The sequence below is a fragment of the Perna viridis genome, chromosome 3 (genome assembly GCF_037379345.1).
Source record: "Perna viridis isolate PV_CMFRI_1.1 ecotype Kerala chromosome 3, ASM3737934v1, whole genome shotgun sequence".
NCBI lineage: Eukaryota > Metazoa > Mollusca > Bivalvia > Mytilida > Mytilidae > Perna > Perna viridis.
Window position 1 is genome coordinate 16,436,074 of NC_142447.1, and position 22,793 is coordinate 16,458,866.

At 31.6% G+C, this 22,793-nt stretch overlaps 1 protein-coding gene across 1 annotated transcript in view; it reads left to right on the top strand.

Annotated features, from left to right (window-relative positions):
* Window positions 1–1,689: 1,689 nt before the first annotated feature.
* The window catches only part of LOC148621199 (protein amalgam-like), a 93,618-nt gene continuing 72,514 nt past the window's right edge, over window positions 1,690–22,793 (top strand). Inside the window, exon 1 of the mRNA XM_088575318.1 lies at window positions 1,690–1,922. Coding sequence (XP_088431444.1) covers window positions 1,853–1,922 — 70 coding nt within the window. The 5' untranslated portion in view covers window positions 1,690–1,852. The remainder of the gene's footprint in view (window positions 1,923–22,793) is intronic.

Sequence of the window (22,793 nt, forward strand, 5' to 3'; positions counted from 1 at the left end):
CTTTGAATGAAAATAGTTTATTTGGGATGATATAAGGACTTAGGTGTAAACGGGGTGTTAAAACCCATTACAGTGTTGCGTATATTCACATTTCTATGTATGGAAATCTAAAGAAACTATTAAATATATGTCACCGGATTGATTTGCATGATAATTTCTTTAATTATTCATTCATTCATTCATTCATCCATCTATCCATTCATTAATTTATTATTTCTATTGACGAATTCGACGGAACAGTATGAAGGAACTGAATTTAATTTATCAGAATAAAATTATATTTCCTTGGACGGCTCAATTTTTAGCAGTGGCCATATTTATACATTACGAGACCCAAACTCATCATTTTCCATTGCCAAATATAATTGCATAATATGATCTATAAAGGAATTTATTTGCATTGGTAGTTTATTATGGAACAATATGCAAACAAATATTACAAATTGTACAACAACTGAGTTTCAAAAAGCATATCTACAAACTTATTTTAGAAATGTTACTGCTAATATGTAATGCATTATTATGTGTAGTAATTGTTTTTTTTTAAATTTTCTATGTCATTTACTGTTTACTTTTAATTGAATTTTATTATTTATGTTGAATACTATGTATAAATATACAGAACCATATTGTAAAGTAGTCCAGGGACTAAATATGCTATTCAGTTTAAATAAAGGAGATTATTGTTTATCATTATTATGATCCTTAAATAGTTCGGTGTATTTGATTCAAATTCTGAAAACGTACCTTTTTTCTGCGACGGACAAAAAACCGCAAAAAAAAACAGTACATGCGAAATTGCTTTTAAACACTATGTAACGCTGATCATTTTTTTTGAAACCTCGAAAATTGATACCCGCGAATACGTTCACTTGACAGAATCCGCGAAAATTAGCAACCGTGAAAATTAATACGTTTAGAGTTAAGAAATAATTCATGGAGGGGATAGATTTGTACTCATTTTAACATGGGGACGGCATTTATCTTCGAATATTGAACACCGAGCGACAACGAGTGTTTTAAATGAGAATATAAATGCCAAACCCATGTTAAAATGAGTAAAAACCTACCCCCCGGAAGGAATTATATCTTTTCTAATATGACAAACACGGTAATTTTATGACAAAAATTACGGCTGTTCCGTTTAACCTTCCACATATGGAAGTTGGATTAAGAAATAAACCACATATCCAAGTAAACCATCTATTGAATAAGTATCAGTATCAGTATAGTATTAAACAACCTCTCAGCCGTTAAATCATTGCGTAAACGTTTTTAAATGAGTGTTTTGTCTCGAAGCGACAGCGAAAGAAAAGAGACGGTGAGCAGGTGCTAAAGGTGGGGTTGTACCGACATATACTGTTTGACGATATGAAGACGTCACATTAGAATACAAGATAAACAATGGTAAAAATTGAATGATATCGTTCCTTTGACCACAGAACATCTTTTGCACAATTTATGAACTTTAAAGTCAGCAATACCGTAACACTACATACTAATAATCAAAACATGAACAAAATTAACGACACTTGTACAAGTCGTTGATACTGTAATAAAATATTCTTGGTCAATGTTTTATTCTATCAAAATACAGAGTCCGTTACTTGCATTCAACTATATATTTTCCTTACAGTTTCATTGATGAAATATTACCCAAGGCTTTGCAGTGAGCTGTCGAATGATTATATTGAACTTTTGGTATTGTGATCTACTGTTACTCCTTATACGATTGGGAAGCGGAGGAAATAAAAATTAATTCTAGTAATTATAAATTATTGCTTGTTACATTGTATCAGCCTTGGAAATCACGGAAGCATAATTCTGTACATGAACTTCATGGAGGACAAACATGTCTTACTTTGGAATTATATGTCAACTTTTGATTTTTGTGATAGACGAAGTTTGGTGTCCTAATACAGGTAAGCACCATGCAAGTTCTCCTACGTCAACATAAAATTTAGTACCAATCCGTTTTAAAATTTAAACATTGTAAATGGTAGAGAGATTCATGGTTCATAAAATCCACCAAATAAACGATGCTTTTTTGTTTTTAAACATTTGCAATATTTCACTTAGCTTAAGTTCTTTCTGCAATCAGATCTGTAGTTTGAAAAAAAAAAACAATGCATCCATCTGCGACTCAAATCAACTAAATAAAGGACGATAACTCTTGCTAAGTGTCAATTTTCTGTACAAGCTTAATAATTTTTATCTCAAATCTGAAACAACCGAAAGACTGTTTATGCAGTCTGCAATTGCTTCAGAATAAGAAATAAAGGTGAAATTGATTGGTTGGTTTTTACATGCAAAAATCCCCTTGTCTGATATTTGTATTTTTTAATTAAAAACAATCTTAATGAATTGTAGAAATAACAATCACGCAAAATGTTATTTTTTCTATTTCTTATCTTTTATCATCAAAACGAGATATGTACTGGTGCTAAGGTTTTTGCGCAAAACCAAATATTGGTTTTTACTACAGAACCTCTATACTTTTTAGGACTGTTCGATATTTGTAACGTAGTCCAAATTCAATACACGTACCTATAGAACACCTGATTGAGTCATCATAGAATGAAGTTAAATTATTGGTGAAAGATGTAAATCAATACCCCTATCCTATTTTGAATGACATTCGATTTATCTGCAGTTCCCTCGTCATTTTAATATACACTTAAGAAATGCATGACATGCCAGGTACTCTTATATTGAATATTATATATTATTAACCAATTCTCGGTAGGGTTTGAGTATTGGCAAAAGTGATAGAATGTCATCGTCAGTAGATTGCTTCAGGCTTTATCTCATTCCTTGCAGTCGTCTAAAAGTTCCTATTTCAACATGAGTCTTGCAGAGAATCAAATTATGACAGCAGTATAAATCAAAATATTTTCAAAACATTTGTTTTTTACAAAATACACTTGACGCTGATCAATTTTTACTTGATTGATGAAGAAAAAGGTATTTGATTGCATTGTGAGCGAGACTTGGTCTACGTGGTTTTGCTGAAATATTACATTCAATATTATGATTGCAGCTAACATAAATGAAGTAAACACATACATATATTGACTTTTGAACTAACTGCCCTAAAAAATATTTTGAAAAGTTTAATGACCGCGAATCATGATCTTATACAAATTTTAACAGAAGCACTGAAAATGTACTTAAATAATCTAAATAATACTTAATAAACTGCGTACAGAATTGTCATGGGTAATATAAACCAAAAGCAAAGAAAAAACACTACATCAGCAACTGAACAATCGACAGACTAATATTAAACAGTTCCTTTATGCAACAGAACATTGGGGATGCAATGTTAGTCAGGTTTTCTCTCTTGGGATTGTATGTGTTAGATCAATCTCATACTTTACCACTTTATTTGTGATAATGGCTTTTCAGAACTATTTATTCCTTTACAAACTGTTTAACGTTTTCTACCAATTGAAAATTCTTCGATTTAAGTGAGCTACTCGCTCCTATCTGGATTATTGTATTTTACAATTTTCTATTTATGGTTTCGTTACTAATTTAATTTATACATTTTAATATATTAGAGTGTTAGATATTGCATTTGCTAGTCTGTCTTATGTAAGTTATTAACGAATTAGCGCTAGAAGTAATTGTTATAAGCCTTGTTATGCCGTTGAAGTTTCATGTTAGAGTTTTCTACAAATTATTGAATAATTATCGGACGCTAATGTTTAACTTTTTTATAGCAAAAAGTTTTTTTTCTGATACAACTAGTATTCCAGTCTTTTATAGCTACCATTTGATCTAAACATATTTTTAACGGTTTGTTTTTCACGCCTAGTTTGTATTACCGAAAATAGCGAATTTGTGCTTGACTGGTTTTGAAGGTATTGTCACATGCTTCGGTTTTAATTGCGACACAGATGTCGATTGAATAAGCAGGTATTATAAATGGTTATCTAATTGTGTTTTCTATTAATGCAGAAATTTCAGTGAAGAACAGCACATAAACAAAAAAAAAACGTACTTAAAACAAGTATTAGCTCCTTTTTTCAAATATGTTCCAGGAAATTAATATCGCTGCTATAGCTGGAAGGAAATATTTACGTGTGCAAAATAAATTCATTTTGAAGGCAAATGAAATATGTTTTGAAGGAATTTTTTTCATCACTTAATTTATTTAAATATACATATATAACAAGAAAACTTAGACTTTTTGAAGAACCATAAATACAGATACAATTATTAAACATTATCAAGAAGAAAAGAATGTAAATTTGTATTATTCGCTTGCTGTTAGGAATATCCACATGAATAGGTTTCATTTTTTAAAAGTCATACTTATCAAATGACACGCTGTCTTTCAGTAAATGAGATTATGTTTTTTCGTATAAAGTATAAAGCGATAATTAAACAAAAAAACTTTTCAAAAAGCATTGAAAATACTTTTAGTCGCAAGTTCATTTTTAAAGTGTTTGAAATTCAGTTACAACAAACTAGAACAATATTGTTTCTGAAAAAAATATGAAAAAAATGGTTGAAGTTGTATTCTCTTTATGATCATCCGCTCTATCATATATCTCAAAGCATTTGTTAAAAATGGCATGTTCACGATATCATAAAAAGGTTTGGTTTACACATCAAATTCAGCCCTGAAAATAAACTATGTCAATTAAATATGGATACTGCATATTATTTAAACGTTAGCTTACCTTGCCCACAAACCTTTTTTGACTGTTCATCCATGCATAACATGTAAACCTTAATTCAGAAAAGACCAAAATTTGTAAATTCTGCCTAATTGAACAAAACAGCTTGATTTCATAATATTTTTCGTTGCTAGTGATCAAGGTCACATTTTTTAAAAACGTAAACTTTCAGGTATAGAAGCCTGATATATCAAGACAACTTCTGATCAAGTATTAAGTGTGTTGAAGCATGTGGCCATTTGTCCGGATAGAAAATCACATACAAATCTCCTATTACAAAAGTGGCATAGAAACGATACTTTGAGAGATAATGTAATAAGAATTCATATGGTGAATATGTCAAATGGACAACAACCACATCGGGATGGAACAAAAATACTTAATTGTTGTAACAGCTCGTACGTCTTAACTCGGCGGGTGTTTCTAGGAAAGCAGAGGACGTTTACCCTTACTGGTGCACCTCGTCCATGCTCCTAGTTTTTAGTGGAGTCCGAGTTGCTCATTTGCTTTTGTTACTTTGTATGTATGATTTTAGGTACTTTATGTTCTTTGTTGTGTATGTATGTTTTCCATATCTGATATTTGTCCCTGGTTCCCTTGATTATTTTTTGTCTGGGTTTAGTCATTTTTAACACAAACGTATGACAATAGGTCTTTTAGTGAGGAAGCTCAAATTTTCTGAAAAGGACCATCAACCGGAATAAACGAATATACCCCTTACACGCACATTACGATTCGGATCAAAGGTATATTTCTTTATGGTGTAATGAACAACACAGTCTAGAAGTATATTTTGACCAAGTGTTTGACACATACACATCGCGGAGCTGGATTATTGTTGCTATATACCCACCTGCAGTGGGACGAGTGCGGCAGGCGGAACAGGACATGTTTAACCTTCCAAAGCACCTGATTTCACTCCCGGTATTTTAATTTTGTGGGAGTTCATATTGTTTGTGCTTTAGTTTTTTGGTGTTTGTGACATCTTCTTTCCTTTATGCTCAGATTTTCTATTTAATTCTGTACTCTACATGGTGTATGTAGATCGTCTTTGTTTCATGAATACATGTTTTGGAATTTTGACGTATTTGAACCACTCCACTGTTGACATTTTGGGAATTTTTGGCGATATTTCGTCAAATTCAAATAAAAGATCAATTCTAGCAACAGCCGTGCATTAGCTATTTTAACTGAATTCTCTATAGAAAAATCCAGACCAGCTAAAAAATCTCAAACTATTCACTCTTAAAAGTGGACCCAGAATGCAAATGCATGACCTTAGCAAGACAATAATATGATATAAATTATTAGATTCCATGAAATGCTTTATTAATTATTCAACATCCAGTAATCCGATCTTAGCTCTTTTCGCACTGTAAATGTTACTTAATGTCTGCTCTTTCAATCAATTTGTCCCGAACAGAAGTTTCGTGTCTGAGTTAAACTTTTATTCGTTAAGTAGAGGTAATTATGTTACTTTTCAAAAGGTTTTGATAATTGCCTAATTTAAATGAGCATTAGACTAACATTTACAGAGATTAGACAGATGTAGATAATATCTAAACGACAATGTTAATTATTGAAAAGTCGTTACACGAGATGAAGATCTAACGACAAAAATGTTTAACTACTTTGATTTGTTGTAGAAAATTAAAATGCTTGTCATTTTACATTTTATAAGCAATAAGGTATTATACAGTCACGTAGTACATATTTAGAATTGCACATGTACTTTTGAAAAAGAGAACTTGGAATATTAATGACAAGTATTTCTTATAATAATGACTTACTGTGAAAGTATCGTGGATACCGAATTTCGTGGGTTAGAAAAGAAACACAAATTCGTGGCTTTGTGGTTTTCAGTATTTACATCAAATCTCCTTTTCGTTGGGAACCAAATTTGTTTGTATGGCCTACCAATGAAAACCACAAACATTGGTACCCCATGAACAATAGTACTTTCACGGTACTACAGAAATGAACAGGTATGACAGAAACAAGTAATTGAGTTATTACACGATTAACTTGTAAATTTAAAAAATAAATTTATTTTGTAAGCTACAATTAGTCATCTTTTAGATATTTAAATGTTTACAGACTTGTTATGCAATAATAATAATAATAAAATAAAACTTGAAAAATATCTAAATGCAGTTTTCATACTGTCATTGTTTAAGTGGCTTAGTTGTTCTGTTCAAAAAAATAATTTAATAAGGTAATTAAAAATCCTGTATTACCTACAGATACGATACACCCACTAATTTCCATTGTTTTTTTATGTAACAGACTAATTGGTATCAGTGTCTGCTTGGATGATTACTGAACTAGCACATATTCTCTTAATGAGCTTAGTTGGTTTTCATTTAAACCCGGAAACTCTACAAGCAGAAGAAAAGTCTATGTATAATACGAAAATAGTATACAAAGGATTGGGATATAAAACTCATTGGATTAAAAAATTGCCAATGAATTTACGATTTTATGAACTCTTACTTCCATGTTAGAATAGCTATTAAATCATCTTTGAATTGTTACAGTAAAGCCTAAGATAATATTTGCAGTGATAGACCGTGTGATAAGAATCCTTAACAGATCTATTTTCATCAAATCAAAAGAAACGATTTTTGGCTGTATATGCTATTCACAGCGAAAACATAACGTTTTTGGGATAAACTACGTGCTATATACTTGTTAAACAAAGTTTCAGTAAATATTTGCCTACGTTCTACTGAATCCTCTCTGAAATACACGAATTTCAAAAGCTATGTGAAGAATGTACTGGCTAAAATTCAGTTTGAATTGATGCGAATCCTTTTACTTTTTTAACTTTAGCGTTTGTATCCATAGATAAGTCTATTCGAAAGTAAAAACACCGCATCAGGTTATGTTACCATAAGAATAAATTCATAATTTCAAAGTGTAATTGTGGACACCATAACCTAGAGGAAGTTATAGTGTCATCATAAAATTTGTTCACAATATATGTCGTAGTTACCCTATTTAGTTTGACTTTATTTTTACTTTACATGGTTAACTCGGCTGGTTTTTAACAAAAATATAGGACTCCTACCGTACCCTTGTAGATAATCCGTCATTTTAGTTTTTACTTCCTTTGGTATTCCTTTAATTAATTTTTTTTATTTATGTTTTTGTACTTATTATGACATGTAACCGACATCGATTACACTATTTTATTATACAAGAAATAAGTAATATTACCAAAGATGCATACAAACAAACCTTGTAGAAAAGCACTAATACATCATTTGAATACCATAATGACAAGTCGCGTAGAACAAATCCTACAAAACATAAGGACAGAAAGGTACGCACAGAAAAAAAGCAGAGCATAAAATCAAAACCAAAGGAAAATGCATATTTAGTGACAGATGATTGTCATTTTTTTTGGAAAGATACATTTCAGTTTTCCAGGGAAAAAAAACATTTTAGTTTCCATCAGAAGTATAAATGTTTTTTTTTTCGATTATGTGATTAATGTTGATCAGTGTAAAATCAAGACCTGATTTTTTGCCACTCTGCTGATTTTTCTTTAGACGATGATTCTTTAATTATTGTTTTCCGTAAATAAACACATTTTTATTTTTATATTTTTAGTAAGTTAAATCATACACAAAAAAATATTCTCGTTTTCATTAAACGATTAAGACCCATTACGTCTTCAAATATTAAATATGAGGTACATTTTCTATTGTGGATACTATCAAAATCCAACAAAATCGTCATACTTGTCTGACATGAAATCATTTCAAGTATTATTTATCGAAAATTCTCAAAATTCATGAAACACATATTCCACATGAAGGAACCTCATTCAGCTGAAATTGGCTTTTCATTTCGACACATTTGTATTTAAAAAGGTCTTATATATTTTGTGGGATTTAGATCTTCCTTTGTGTTTGATTTTAATGCTTCTGATGAGAGGTTATCCCTAAAAACTCGTGTACAGCATATCAAAATTTGCTATATTACATGATTTGTACTAATGTATTCCTCTTTGTTATATCATGTGTTAACTGAAAGCCTTGTGGATACATTACGAGTGAAGCTATTATACAATCAAACTTTCCTTCGTCCTGAGCATAGCATAAGTATCTCGACGACTGGTAATTGAAAAGCTCAAACTTTCCTTCGTACTGGGCATATCATAAGTATCTCGACGACTGGTAATTGAACAGCTCAAACTTTCCTTCGTACTGGGCATAGCATTAGTATCTCGACGACTGGTAATTGAAAAGCTCAAACTTTCCTTCGTACTGGACATAGCATAAGTATCTCGACGACTGGTAATTGAAAAGCAAAGGAACCCCAACTGTGCATATGATCCATATTCCTACTTTCTGACGAAGTACGGTTTGCTCTTTCATTTATTTACATTGTTGTATTTTTTCCACCTATTCCATCTCAGTTTTTTTCCACGTACCTTGACTCTCCAATTTTTATTTCGCTTTAATTGTGATACCATTCGATGTATTGTTGATCACCCACGACATACTCATGATACATGAAATATGAGGTATATATGGGTAAATTAGTCATGTGCTTCGGCATTTTAACCTTAATTTATGAAAAACGAAGATAATGATAAAGAGTTATAATGTATTTAAAATGACATTCATTATTATCACATTTCTATAAGTGTTATGGTCAACTTCATAGAATTTCGGAAACAAATTCATAAGATTTATCAATATTTGTACAATACATGCATGTATGATAATGAAATGTCAAGCATTCATACATTTATTTCAGGATTATTTTTTATTTAACTCATAAGTTTTTCATATTTATGAAAAGGAATTCTCAATATCTTTAAGTAGCTGTCGTTGTAATAATCATGCAAAATCTGAAAAAAATGTGATACACCCCAAAAAGGCTACATATTTTTATTTTTGTAATTAAGTTGATTTATGCGTCTATATTATGAAATGTGTAATTATTCATTCAAATATGCCTGCTCTTATGAGATAATCAAAATTGAAAATCTAAAAGATTTCATTGTATTTGAGTTTCATTTACAGAGTTATCTCCTTTAATTTTGAAATCTACAGTGCATTCTACGCGATTTTTTATCTCCTAAGAACACGGGTTATATAAAACACCGAATGTTCATTTCTATTTACAGTGGCAATTCAAACAAAATATCAAAAAAAAATATGTAGACTTTTCACCCATGAATCACATTTTGCATGATTTTTAGCTGGAGTAATACTTAAAATATAAAAAAACCCATTTGAAGACAGTAAAAATGAATGGATGCATACCTGTTCTTTTGGTATTGGTAAAGATTTTAAACTAGCGACATAAACTGAACAGAAGCATTTGGAAAACTAATCTTTGAACCTTGTCGATATGATGGTTTAGTATAGTTACGTTAAAGTGATTAGATTTTGTAACAGATACTTCATATGGTGTTGAACGAAACATCAAGCAAACGATATGATCTTTTTCAAGAAACCCTGTATACCCTAATCAACTCGAACAAACCGTTATCATACAATTGTTAGGCGCTATTAAAGTAAACAATTCTTTGTGCTCGCATTTGAACATTTGATAAAAAAAACTTAATTGTTTTACATATCAAGTTTAAAATTACAAGTTTAAATTTGCAAAAGATATCATGGAAATGAGCATTTTGCAGTTAATATTTTGAAATTTGAAGAAAATCTGTTGTTTGTTTTCTATTTCTGGTAAAGATTCCTCCACACCTTTCCATCAAAATTTTGTTTTGACAAGTTTTGCATTTACCTACATTACACCTGAACATATCAAAATAACTAGTTGGTCAAAAGTGTGGAAGTTACTATTTTTCTAAAAACCAACGTAATTTCCTTTAAAAAAAAAACCAAACAAACAAACAAAAAACAAACTTAATATGTGGATTAGAATACAACTTATGTGGTTTAGTATATGTAGGAGAAACGCAAGAAAGATTAAACAAAAGAATGTGTGTCATCGTTCGGGAATAAACACCAACAAATTCCCGACAGTTTATCAACACTTTAATCAACAATAATTCAATCCTCTCCATGAAAGTTCGTATTTTAGAAAAAAAATTACCATCCTACGAACAGTCCTGTTCTAAGTAAAAACTATCGTAGGGAAAGAGAGGAGTGATGGATACGCAGACTAGGTACTTCAATACCTTACGGATGCAATGACAACATCAAAGGAATAGGAAACCTTTCAAGCCAATATAACAATAGCATAAATGTCATGAATTTATTTGACAAAAATCCAAGATGGGAAAGGAGTCATGGCCATCGCCACTATACGTCACCTAAGTTACATGATGTCTCCATAGATGGTCATCTTTCTTTCATACAAAAACCTCTTGGACTTGATCACATTAGAACCAAACTTTATTCTATACCTCTCACTCTGCTACACTCCCTTTACAAAACAAGTCTTGACAGTCCTGTTTCTGACCCCACTTCATCATTATACAGACTTGTTACCATCATTTTGGATATTGGTTTCCACAGACTCTTTAAACCAGTTTGTGTGAAAAGTCAAGATGAAGAAAAACGATCATTTCTTCTACTACAAAGGTATAGATGCAATTAATTTGGCTACTATACTCCATCACTAAAACGTTACCAACAAATTCCCCCATATTTCAAAGACAAATCCATACCAATTATTTCATATTCCTATACTTCACCCATTGCATCCAAAATTTTCGATTATAAAAGGCTATTGCAGAACCTTGAGACTGAGGACTTCACGGATAAACCACCTGACTGTTCTTGCAAAACCTCTCCATTCAAATATGGTCCTTCTGGTCACGTCGTTACGGGAGATTTAACCATCATCGAAAACGAATCTCTGCGTAATATCCTTTCTAAAGGTCCCAAGTACCGTGAACCACGCTCCATAAATTGGAATTATAACTTTCTTATGGATGCCGTCGAGAACATTGATTCTCTGTCAGAGTGGTTAAAGGCCGTGAGGTCTTTAATTTTGATACGAATGAAAGTTTTAAGTAGGTCAATGAGTGCCAAGGCTACATCAGTTTTTAAAGACCCCGATGTAGCAAAAGCATTGTCTACTATACATGACAAATATGTTGTCGTATCAGCAGACAAAGCCCACAACAACATTGTTTTTGTCTGCAAAAGGTTTTACATCCAATGTTTATTATCAGAGGTAGACGTAGAAAATTATAGCAGTGATGAGACCTATACTGCTACCACACTCTCCAAAGAAGAGATTGTGGAAAACCATAAATCTGTGCTATCCATTTTTGGTCTCTCTACCAAGGACGATGATTGTGATTTACCATCTATGTATTGGATTTCTAAACTCCACAAGAATCCATACAAACAACGTTTCATAGCTGGATCTACAAGATGTATCACCAAATCTCTTTCAAAACTTTTAACTTCCATACTCACAACTGTCAAAGGGAGTCTGCAGTCCTACCACAACACTTGTTACTCCCGTAGTGGTATTAATTCAATGTGGATCCTGAAAAATTCGAAAGATCTTTTGGAAACAATTAGTTCAAGACTATTATCTGGATATAATAGCATTAAAACCTATGATTTTTTTCATTTTCTTTTCTTACTTTGTATATATGATTTAAGTTACTTTATGTTCTTTGTTGTGTATGTTTGTTTTCCATGTCGGGTCTTTGTCCCTGGATTAAACAGTTAAATAAACTTGGTTCCCTTGATTACTCTTTCAACACTGTATACTTCTATTCCCCTTACTCAAGTAAAATCCCGACTTAAAAACATTATACATCGTTGTTTTCCAAAAAAAATGGTACACCTAGATACAAATATATAGTTCTTGGTAGAGATTCCTAATACTTTGTAAGAAATAATTCCAAATCATCTTCCTAATATACAGAGGAAGATGTTTACAAAATGCTGGAATTTTAAATCGACAACATATTTGTCCAGTGCGGTGGACGTGTTTTTCAACAAACGGTCGGCATTCCAATGGGAACAAATTGTGCTCCTTTACTTGCTGACCTATTCCTTCACTCTTATGAGGCTGACTTTATAGCTGATCTGATCAGAAAGAAAGAATATCGTTTGGCTAGATCCTTCAATCTCAGTTTCCGCTATATAGATGACGTATTATCTTTAAACAATCCTAATTTCGGGGATTTGATACATCGCATCTACCCAAAAGAACTTGAGATAAAGGATACTACAAACAATGTGAAGTCAGCCTCATATCTTGACCTACACTTAGAAATCGATGGTTAAAGGAAAACTATTGACCATACTTTACGACAAATGTGATGACCTTTCATTCAGAATTGTCCTTTCATCTGTGGCAACATCCCTTCAGCACCTGCGTATGGGGTGTTGATATCACAACTCATACGATATGCTAGAGCTTGCCGAGACTACGCAGACTTTCTGTATCGTACTAGAACTCTACCAAAAATAGGATTCTGGGACAGGGTTATGTTGCTACAAGATTGAAGTCATCACTACAGAAGTATTATTATCGCAATCATGAACTCGTGGATCGTTATGGTGTATCCATCTGCACCATGAAAACTGATTTATTCAACGAGTCATAGTTTTCCTTTCCTCGCTTGTCTACCCCGGACTTGACTTTTTATGAGCAATTCGGCGGGTGTTCCTAGAAAAGCAGAGGACGCTTACCCTACCGGTGCACTTGGTCCATGCTCCCAGTTTTTAGTGGAGTCCGAGTTGCTCATTTGCTTTTGTTACTTTGTATGTATGATTTTAGTTACTTCATGTTCTTTGTTGTGTATGTATGGTTTCCATGTCGGGTCTTTGTCCCTGGATTACATTCTTTTAATTACCACTATAACCGTGGTTCCCTTGATTACTCTTTTATTACGTCGTTATTACGTGAAAAGTATCGAGTGTCAGAAAGTCGACTTTTTAATGACATTACAATAACACTTGTTTTAAAAATAAATGTAAAAAAGTGTTGAACAACGAATGTAATATTTCATGTTATTTTTTGTCCGATCATAAGTCTTATAATAGCCCCATAAAGAAGACATATTTGTTTTACATTTCTGTTCAAAAGCACAACCGGAAACAAACAGCCCCGAGCTTTTGTCTTTTGATAAGTTTAAAAACATGTAGATAACAAAACTTTATTCATGACATCTCCGACAATACTTGTGAACATCCGTCAACTGTCAAAACAGTTAAAAACTAACAAATAAGCAAATGAAGAAAAATTAACAAAATAAACAAAACATAACTAAAAATATATTTAAAAAATTCGTTCATTTATAATCCAATACCTAAATACAATAGCTGTACTGTTTTGTCATTTCTACAAATAATAACCACTTGCGGCTTACAGATTTCAAAACCGAACATATGACCATGCTTTACGAGGGTAAAATTGCATTAATAATTATCATTCTGTAACAATGACTTATGAATAAACAATCAGTTTTGACCCGGAAGATGTTTATCTGCGTAATGAATAGATTTTTTCTACTAATTTGTCATATTTTTGTTGACACTTGGTGCTAAAAGCGTTTTGTATTACTGGAATAAAATGAGGAAGCATGTTTACTATTTTGAGAAAAAAAAACGGGATTGGTAGACGGCCTTCAACGATGTAAGCGTCACATATTATATTTTATCCTGCAAAGGATGCATTTTCTGCCAATATTGCATGTCCAATGTTGTAAATCGATATTGGGCAGTTATTTTTAGAATAATCTGGGAACTACTTTTTGCCTTGGAAACTGTAAACAATATGGCGGCCTCCGTGTTGATGTCGCTGAGAATATCTGTCATACATTTTGTACGTTTTGTGTAAGTAATATTTCTCCTCATTAGAAATAAATGAATATTGAAATCATGACTTGATTTTTATGTGATGACTGATGTATAAATAAATGGTGTCTTTTTTTGTGTTAGTTTGTGTTAGTTTGTAACCCTATGCTGGTCTATCGCTCTCGTTCCGCATTCCACTGCAGACGACAGGTAGTCGTCCACAAATGTCTTCCGACAGTGAAACGGAGCCTGCATCACAATTTACATGCATCCACCGCCGAATTCCATGCATGAATGACTCGTTTCGTGACGTCATGATAGAGTAAAAGCGTTTGACAAGACTTGTTGACATCTTTATCCAGGTGTAAAACAGTTATCTTTTTAATTTATATTATTGAGATATGTGGTTTTCACGATATGAAGTTGAAAATAAATCATTAATTAATGAACTCATTTCAGAGCCCATTGTCAACAATTTCTTCAGCATAGTGCGTCGCCGGTTACGCGAAAAAAGAAATAACTGAGCCCCACAACCATAGTGTTGTATAATACTCATTTTTCGGCTTGGAATTGCAAAGAAAATATTTTTCAAAATACTTTTTAAGTCATTTACATTTATAAAAGTATTTAGGTTACAAATACAGAAATCATTTTCTGCCGAAGATATTATTTGAAAATGAATTGGCAGACTCGCACGGATTTGCATACCCATACTGCCGTAAAGATATTACTTCGCGCTGCGTCGCTAGAGGCGCAATAGGGGTACTTTTTGTAAACCACGTAAACATTTACGTTTACATAAAATAGACTGCAACCAATATTTCTTTTTTTTGCAGGATAAACAAAATACAAAACCAGTGTCCTAGCATATCGGAAATATGGGTTAATCGTCCGAAACGGGGGTAAATCGGTCTGCAAAGCTTCGCGAAACTCCCGTTTCTTAGCCTTATACGCATATTTTCGATATGCTAGGGCACTGATTATGTATTGCCTATTTAGTTTAACCTATGGAATATGGTAAACATCCTTAATGATTGTATTTAAATGTAACTACGAGTGGAAAATTCATCTTAGTTCATATAAAAATATATGCTTTTTGTTTAAAAAAATAAGAATTTAACATTATGGAGTTGAAATTTGGCATACATATACATATTTGGTAATTAGTGCTTTCCATTCATTTTTTTTAAGGCTAGCTTTGGCTACCTATGAAGATATTGAATATAATATGAAAGGCTAAAGAACATCATAACTCCTCTAATTTTTATACTTTTATGATATCTATTATAAAATGTTAGACGCGCATTAAATATTGAGAAAGTAATCTTTCGAATTTTATACGTTTATTTTTAGTTTAAAATATACATTCAGCTTAAAAAAAACGTACTTTAGGATAAACATCAACCTCAAGGAAAATTCTGATTTTCCACACCTTGTTCAAAATATCTGTATTAAGAGTAAAGCCAGCAAACTAACGTGACCATCGTTGAAATGGATACTAGTACTCTGAAATTAAATCGCAACATTATTCAGTTAGATTTGACTTTAAAAACAAAGTCGATGTAGAATTTTTATTTTGATCTATTTGTTAAATGACCTTTCAGGAAAATTTGTTTTGAGTTTTAAGTTAACGTTGCCATTTACTCCTATTATCTTATGTCATGCTGTGATAAATTTTCATCTTCACAAATGATGATGGAACTCCATCTGTCATAAATGCTAATCTTATATATCTGTTTTTTTTTTATTTCGTTTGTTTAACGATTTGTCTTGTTTGTTTTTGTATGTTCCTTCTGCTTTATTTCGACATAGGTTTGTTCAAGACATTCATACCATTCTCCCGACAAAACTGCTACCTCTTGTTAAAGCAGTCTTATTTTTGTAGAAAGAGTAATCAAGGGAACCAAGGTTATAGCGGTAATCAAAAGAATGTAATCCAGGGACAAAGACCAGACATGAAAAACAGATATACACAACAAAGAACATAAAATAACTAAAATCATACATACAAAGTAACAAAAGCAAATGAGCAACTCGGACTCCACTAAAAACTGGGAGCATGGACCAGGTGCACCGGTAGGGTAAGGGTAGAAAAAATTGATCCTATAGCTGACTTTTGATATAATTGATCACAAGCATAGAAAGCAAGTAAACACTGAGTCTTTTTTCTAAATTTAACTACGAATATAAGTAAAAGATAATTTAAAGTTTGATAATTAAACTAAATATGACACGAAAACATATTTTCTTTCCTGAAATCAATGCCATATGACATAATGTAGGCTGAAAATCACTTTAATTCTTCTATTACTTTTTGATCTATTACAGTCTTAAACAATTTTGATTCACATAGACCCTTTTGTGCTAACTGTAGACTACTCGATGGGCATGTGCAGAGCATGCTCAATACACACTTCCGCGAGGACAACTCTTTTGTTCTACCAAAGCCCTACCTCGCGGAAGTGTATACTGGCATGATCGTTAACTTACCACAAAAGGGTCTATTATGTTCATTTCTTTAACAAATCTTGATTCTTTCCTTTTCATGATATGCGTCAAATACTACCATGTGAAAGGCATTAAAATAAACACATACTAATGATATTTCATACATAACAAACTTCATTATCTTAGTTAAACTAGTAACTTTAAAAAATTTTGACAAGCATGAGTAACCCGATCTTAATGATTTAAACTTCCATCTATCGCAAATTATAATCAACATTTGATAAAGGGGATTCAGTTATTGTTTCAATATAGATTTACTTTCTTAATTACATGGTAATCTAAAAAAACACAGTTTTCATCTCATTATATGAACATAAATAAGTGCACTTGATATCCCATATCATGTATATACTTTATCGTTGATCGGCATAAAAAACAAAATTATCCATCAACGTGCTAATTGGCATTTTACTTTGTTTTACATTTCATGTAGACAGGAGTTAAGTCGCGTGTCATATGAGTATATACAAAATAAATGCACTTTTCTTCCCCATGTGTTTTGTAATTTGACGGGGGCTGCTGGTAGAAAAGGACATGATCTCACCTGGTCCATGCTCCCAGATTTTAGTGGAGTCCAAGTTGCTCATTTACTTTTGTTACTATGTATGTTTTATAATTAGTTACTTTATGTTCTTTGTTGTGTTTGTCTGTTTATCATGTCTGGTCTTTGTCCTTGGATTACATTCTTTCGATTTCCTCTAGAATCTTGAATCCCTTGATTACTCTTTCACTTCGGAAAAACCTGATGTCTATGGCAAGCCAAAGTGGACGAAAATACTTATGAATATTAATAAATAGGCATTTTTGTCCACTTTGGCTTGCCATAGATGTCACTCTCGTTTTTTATGAAATCATTTTGGAAGTGCTTTATTAGTATAATTTTGTTTTTTTTTCTCTTGTTTCCCTTATATTCAGTTTTTATATTTAATTTTTTATTCATTCCGCTACATCGTGTATGTAGATCGTCTTTGATTCCAATTTCCACTTTCAGGCTATGTATTTGAATTGCCTTATAACTGACGCGTCAATATTTTTGATATTCACCACAGGTTTTTGAATGACCTTAAAATAGCGCATTAACTTAATACTGAGTTAATCTCTGGAGCACCACCTCCATTTAGAAATAAATAATGCAGTAGATTGTAAGACAAGGCTATTAAATACCTTTTAACATTTTACTTGGACAGTGCTAATGGCGTATATTTTGACTATCTAATATTGTATAACTGGATACTATATGATTGATGCTCCTATCGATATAAAAGTTCTTTATTCAAACTCGTGTATAAATAAAACTGTAAATTTTCACGGTTTCTGTCAAATGTAATTTTTCGTGGGTATAATTTTTCGCGATTTGAAAGTAGTGCAAACATTTAGTTTATGGGTATAGTTTCTGGAAAGGGTCAATCATTGACGGCAAATATTCGATATTATTGATGAATCTGAACTTATGACGAATAAGACAAATTGCTGGTCTAAAAATGAAAGAATAAGATCAAAACACAAAAAGTGGGACGCAATCATAACTTACATAAAGATGCATGTATTTAATTTTACTTCGTACTAAACTTTTATACGAAACGGTAATTCATTAAACAGTGTAAAGCTCTTTCATGCGACCGAGAGAAGTGTGAACTTAGTTGCATGACATGATGCAAAAACGTCTTCAATAACCTTCCGTGGAAAAATTTTTAAAATTATATCTTTGCACGTCTATGATGTCTATAAAAATATACCAAAGATCTATTACACTTTAAACAAACATATAGGTAGATAGTCTTGTTTCAGACTCTACCACTTCTCAGTCAGAATAAGTTAAAGACTTTCATTACTGCAATCAACTAATCCACTGCACATTTTATCTGTCATTCAATTGATTTCCTATCAACTCATGATTATCTAACTCTACCATCATCGAATTAATTAAATGGATTTTATTCATTTAATCATCACAAAACAATTGTCAGCAATCCTTAATCTATATTAATTCTTTGTAATCCGATACTGCTAGAAATGAGGTCCCTTTTAAAGCTCCGATTAGAATCAGATCTAACAGGTAAAGCAATTGAATAGCTATCAAAGTGGTTGAATATATTCCAAAGTAGTAAAGTATTGCTGATAATTCTACTATATTTTTGATCAGTGTTATGCTTATGTTCCAATTATCTCAATAACCCAATAGGCCGAGGATTTGACAGCGGACTCGAAGATGCTTTTCGCTACATTTTTGTCGCTAGACTATTACAACTATTACCAGATTTGTATTCACTTTCAATATGACGTGTGTTACTGGCTGAGCAGATCCTGCCTATCCGTCTGGTGCACTTGATGTACCTCTTGTCTGTTCATAAGAAATAGTAATATCGATGCATTGATTTTGTTTTTGTGTTACGTCTTCTTTTCCTTTATTTAAGCTTCTGTTCAATATTTTGTAGTTAATTGTATAGTGTTTCCTGTTTTCACGTTCAGGTATTTGTATTTTGGATTTGAATTTTGATGTATTTGAAATGTCTCATAATGAGGCTTCGGTTTTTTTGTCTTTTTGACAATGTTAAGAAAGGAGTACATTAGAATAGTCAATTAAGTTAATCAAAATAGAAAGCAAAAATTATATGTAACAAAACAGACCACAAATTTGTATTACTCTTACGTTTGTTTTTAACTTGCCTTTCTTAAATATACGAGTTGAATGTTATTTTGAAAAAGGTATACTAGCATGAATGTATGAGCCAATAATTTCTGTGATTCCAAATATCAATAAAAAAAAATATCATGTATGACGATATACTGCTTAAATAAAGATAATGATTTATTTAATTCGTTCCATTAATTCATGAAGCACATGTATCATAAATTTATTTTTAGGAAAAATTATAGTTAGCTTTATTTATTTTCTCAAAGAGACCAAACAAGAAAGGAAACAAAGTAAAAAATTATGAAGGCAAATTGGCTTTCACTTATCAATAATAGCTGTATATTTATTGTCTCGAAAAACCTTCCTCATAGCTATGAATGAACTCAAATGTCTTCAAAATCAAAGGAATGCCCCGCAAAGTATAACGATATTAATTCAATTAGTGTAAAACTGTAATGTTTTAAGAATTAATTTAAATTTTCCTGAATTTAATTTCGTCGACGTATGCTACTTCATATTTTTTCATCTTTGTTAAACGCATCTAGTTGTACGACACATGCATTATTCATTGTAAAATTTGATTACCTGAAGACAGAAACTCAAAAGCAACATGAAAACGTATTTGAACAATTTACAGGTTGTCCATACTAAAAGATCAACGAAAAGAAAAGAATAGAAAGTTACTCGTAGTTATACTTCACTTTATGTGCGTCAAAAATGGAAATTAGATAAGAATGTTAATTCCATTTTCAACATCATTATATATTTTGGATTATATTTTGGTACCTTCATTTGAAAAAAAAATGATACTGCAATTCATTAATGGACGTAACGTAACAGTATCTTTTCTAAAAATCATATCTCTTTTCTTATGTCAAACCCTTTGCTAAAAATCATTTAAATCTACACTAATATAGCCTGCTTGATAGACTTCAATAGATTTAAGGTACCTTGTGTAAAAATTATTATTTTGATCTGACTAAAACATCAAGTTCCTCTCATGCCTATCTTTAAATATGTTTTACCGAGACTAGTTGTTACTTTCAGGACTTACTCTAATTAAATCTTTAAAACATTGTAAAGCTTTGGAAGAAGTACAGTTTGAAATTTCATTTATTATTTAAGGTAATAAAAAATCCATCAGACAAAAAGTGTTGATTGCCGCTTTTGATGATAAAATGATCAATAACAAAAGTTCACATCAATCTTTCGAAAACTATGTGATAATGGTCTATATAAAATTCCGTTATGAAATTCCAAAAATTCAAAGAACTTCACTTTGATTTAATCGACTACATAGACTTTTTTTGCTTTATCATCCACACAAATATTTCTTCGAACGTGTTCCTTTAAAATGTGTACCAAACTTAAAATTTCAAGGAAACTGCTCTGTGATTCGAAAGTTTTTTTTTTTAAACAGCTTTGTTTAAAATGAAATGTTTTCAAGTCCGTCTCAGTCTAATTTAAAATACTAGCATCAACACGTTCGTGATGTTATTAACCACAAAAAATGTTGTTCCTGGTTGAATGTAAATATTGCACTCTCAAGCTCGTGCAGTATTAAATTCCACTCGGGACAATATTTTCCGATAATTCCATGCACTCTAATTAGCATATTACTTTTTCGTGCATTATGATTGTCTGTTCACCTTTTACGACCTAAGCGATAACAGTGTAAATTTCATGTACATATCGTAAACAATATGTCTATCATCGCTTCGACAAAGATAGGGCCGTTTAGAGGCTTAAAAAGGTATTATCTACTTTATTCCATTTATTTCCGCATTGTATATTCAGAACAACAATTTTTGAAAAAGTACAGTATTCAGTAACCCGAAAATACTTTGAATATTGAAATTGATAACCATGTCACATTGTCGATTGAATGCCGCCATTTGCAATTACAATTTTGGGTATAACTTTCACTGAATGAGGGCCTACAAGAAAACAAAAACTATTAATATATTTCAGGTAGTTAGGGATTGGAATCATAAGGATTAAACACTATTTTTCCCAGAATTTATGGATGTTTAAAATCGGAACATTCACTCACACAGCTGACTTAAATATCCTTCACTGTTATTACTGACACACACCCATCAAACAAAGTCATAGTATCTTGGAGTCACCTGATCTTTTGCTTATGTGTGTACGGAAACGATATAATTTGATACAAACCAAATATAATTTTCAACAGAGTTTAGTTGTAATTAACGAAAGCCGGAAAAATAAAAAAAAATCAATGAAATTTTACCTGTTGCAAACTATCACTACAGTTATGATAATGAACAGTAAAGTAATTGAATTATTTAGTCATTTTACAACACGTGATTCCTGTATTTTTTTTTTATATGATCACGAAGGCGTGATACAAATTTCAATTTGTACGTCAGCATTTTACGGGTCTTGACCCTCTGCAATTGTCATATAATCTAAGAGCAGGAATGTTGGAATGTTACATTAACTTTTAGTTATAAAAAAACAAGTTGAGTATTTTCCTTCGAAACGAGAAACAAACCTAAATTGAATTTTTTTTTCTTTTTGAGTACTGATAAGTACAAAATAAAAGAGCAATAACTGATTGAAGCTACATTTACCTAATAAAAGTTCAAACTAAATATTTATATCTGGCAAATAGTATCTTTACCGTTTTATTCAAACCTTCTTCACAAACAAAGACACAAAACAATACAAAGCAAAATTAATTCCAATTAAAATACGAAAAAGTCAATATAATCGTCTGCCATGTCAAAGTTCTCTTTCTTTAAGGGAAATCTAATGTCGTTAAAGTGATATTTTGAAAGCCGAAAAAGAAGATAATGGGACTGAAAGCCTTTAACAAGTATATAAATCGTGTCAAATGCAAACTTTAAGTAAAAGTAAACGGGAAAGACTCCAGTCATGCATATTAAAATTGCTGAAGAATTCATGTTCAGAACAATCATTATCTAGGTTCATTGTATACAGCATTTTGTTCTGTATAATTCATTATTGGAGTTAACAATGCATTTTTTACCTAAAAAATGAATTAAATTGAATTAAATCATTTTGTACTGCGTTATGATTTTGATATTAATATAACATAGTGAAATAATCACTGAATCCAATAACACGAAAATTACTAGTTTTGTGGTGACACTTTAGCCATCTATGAAATTAGGAAATTTTGCCATTTTCAGTTCTAAGGAAAAACATCAAATACAAGTA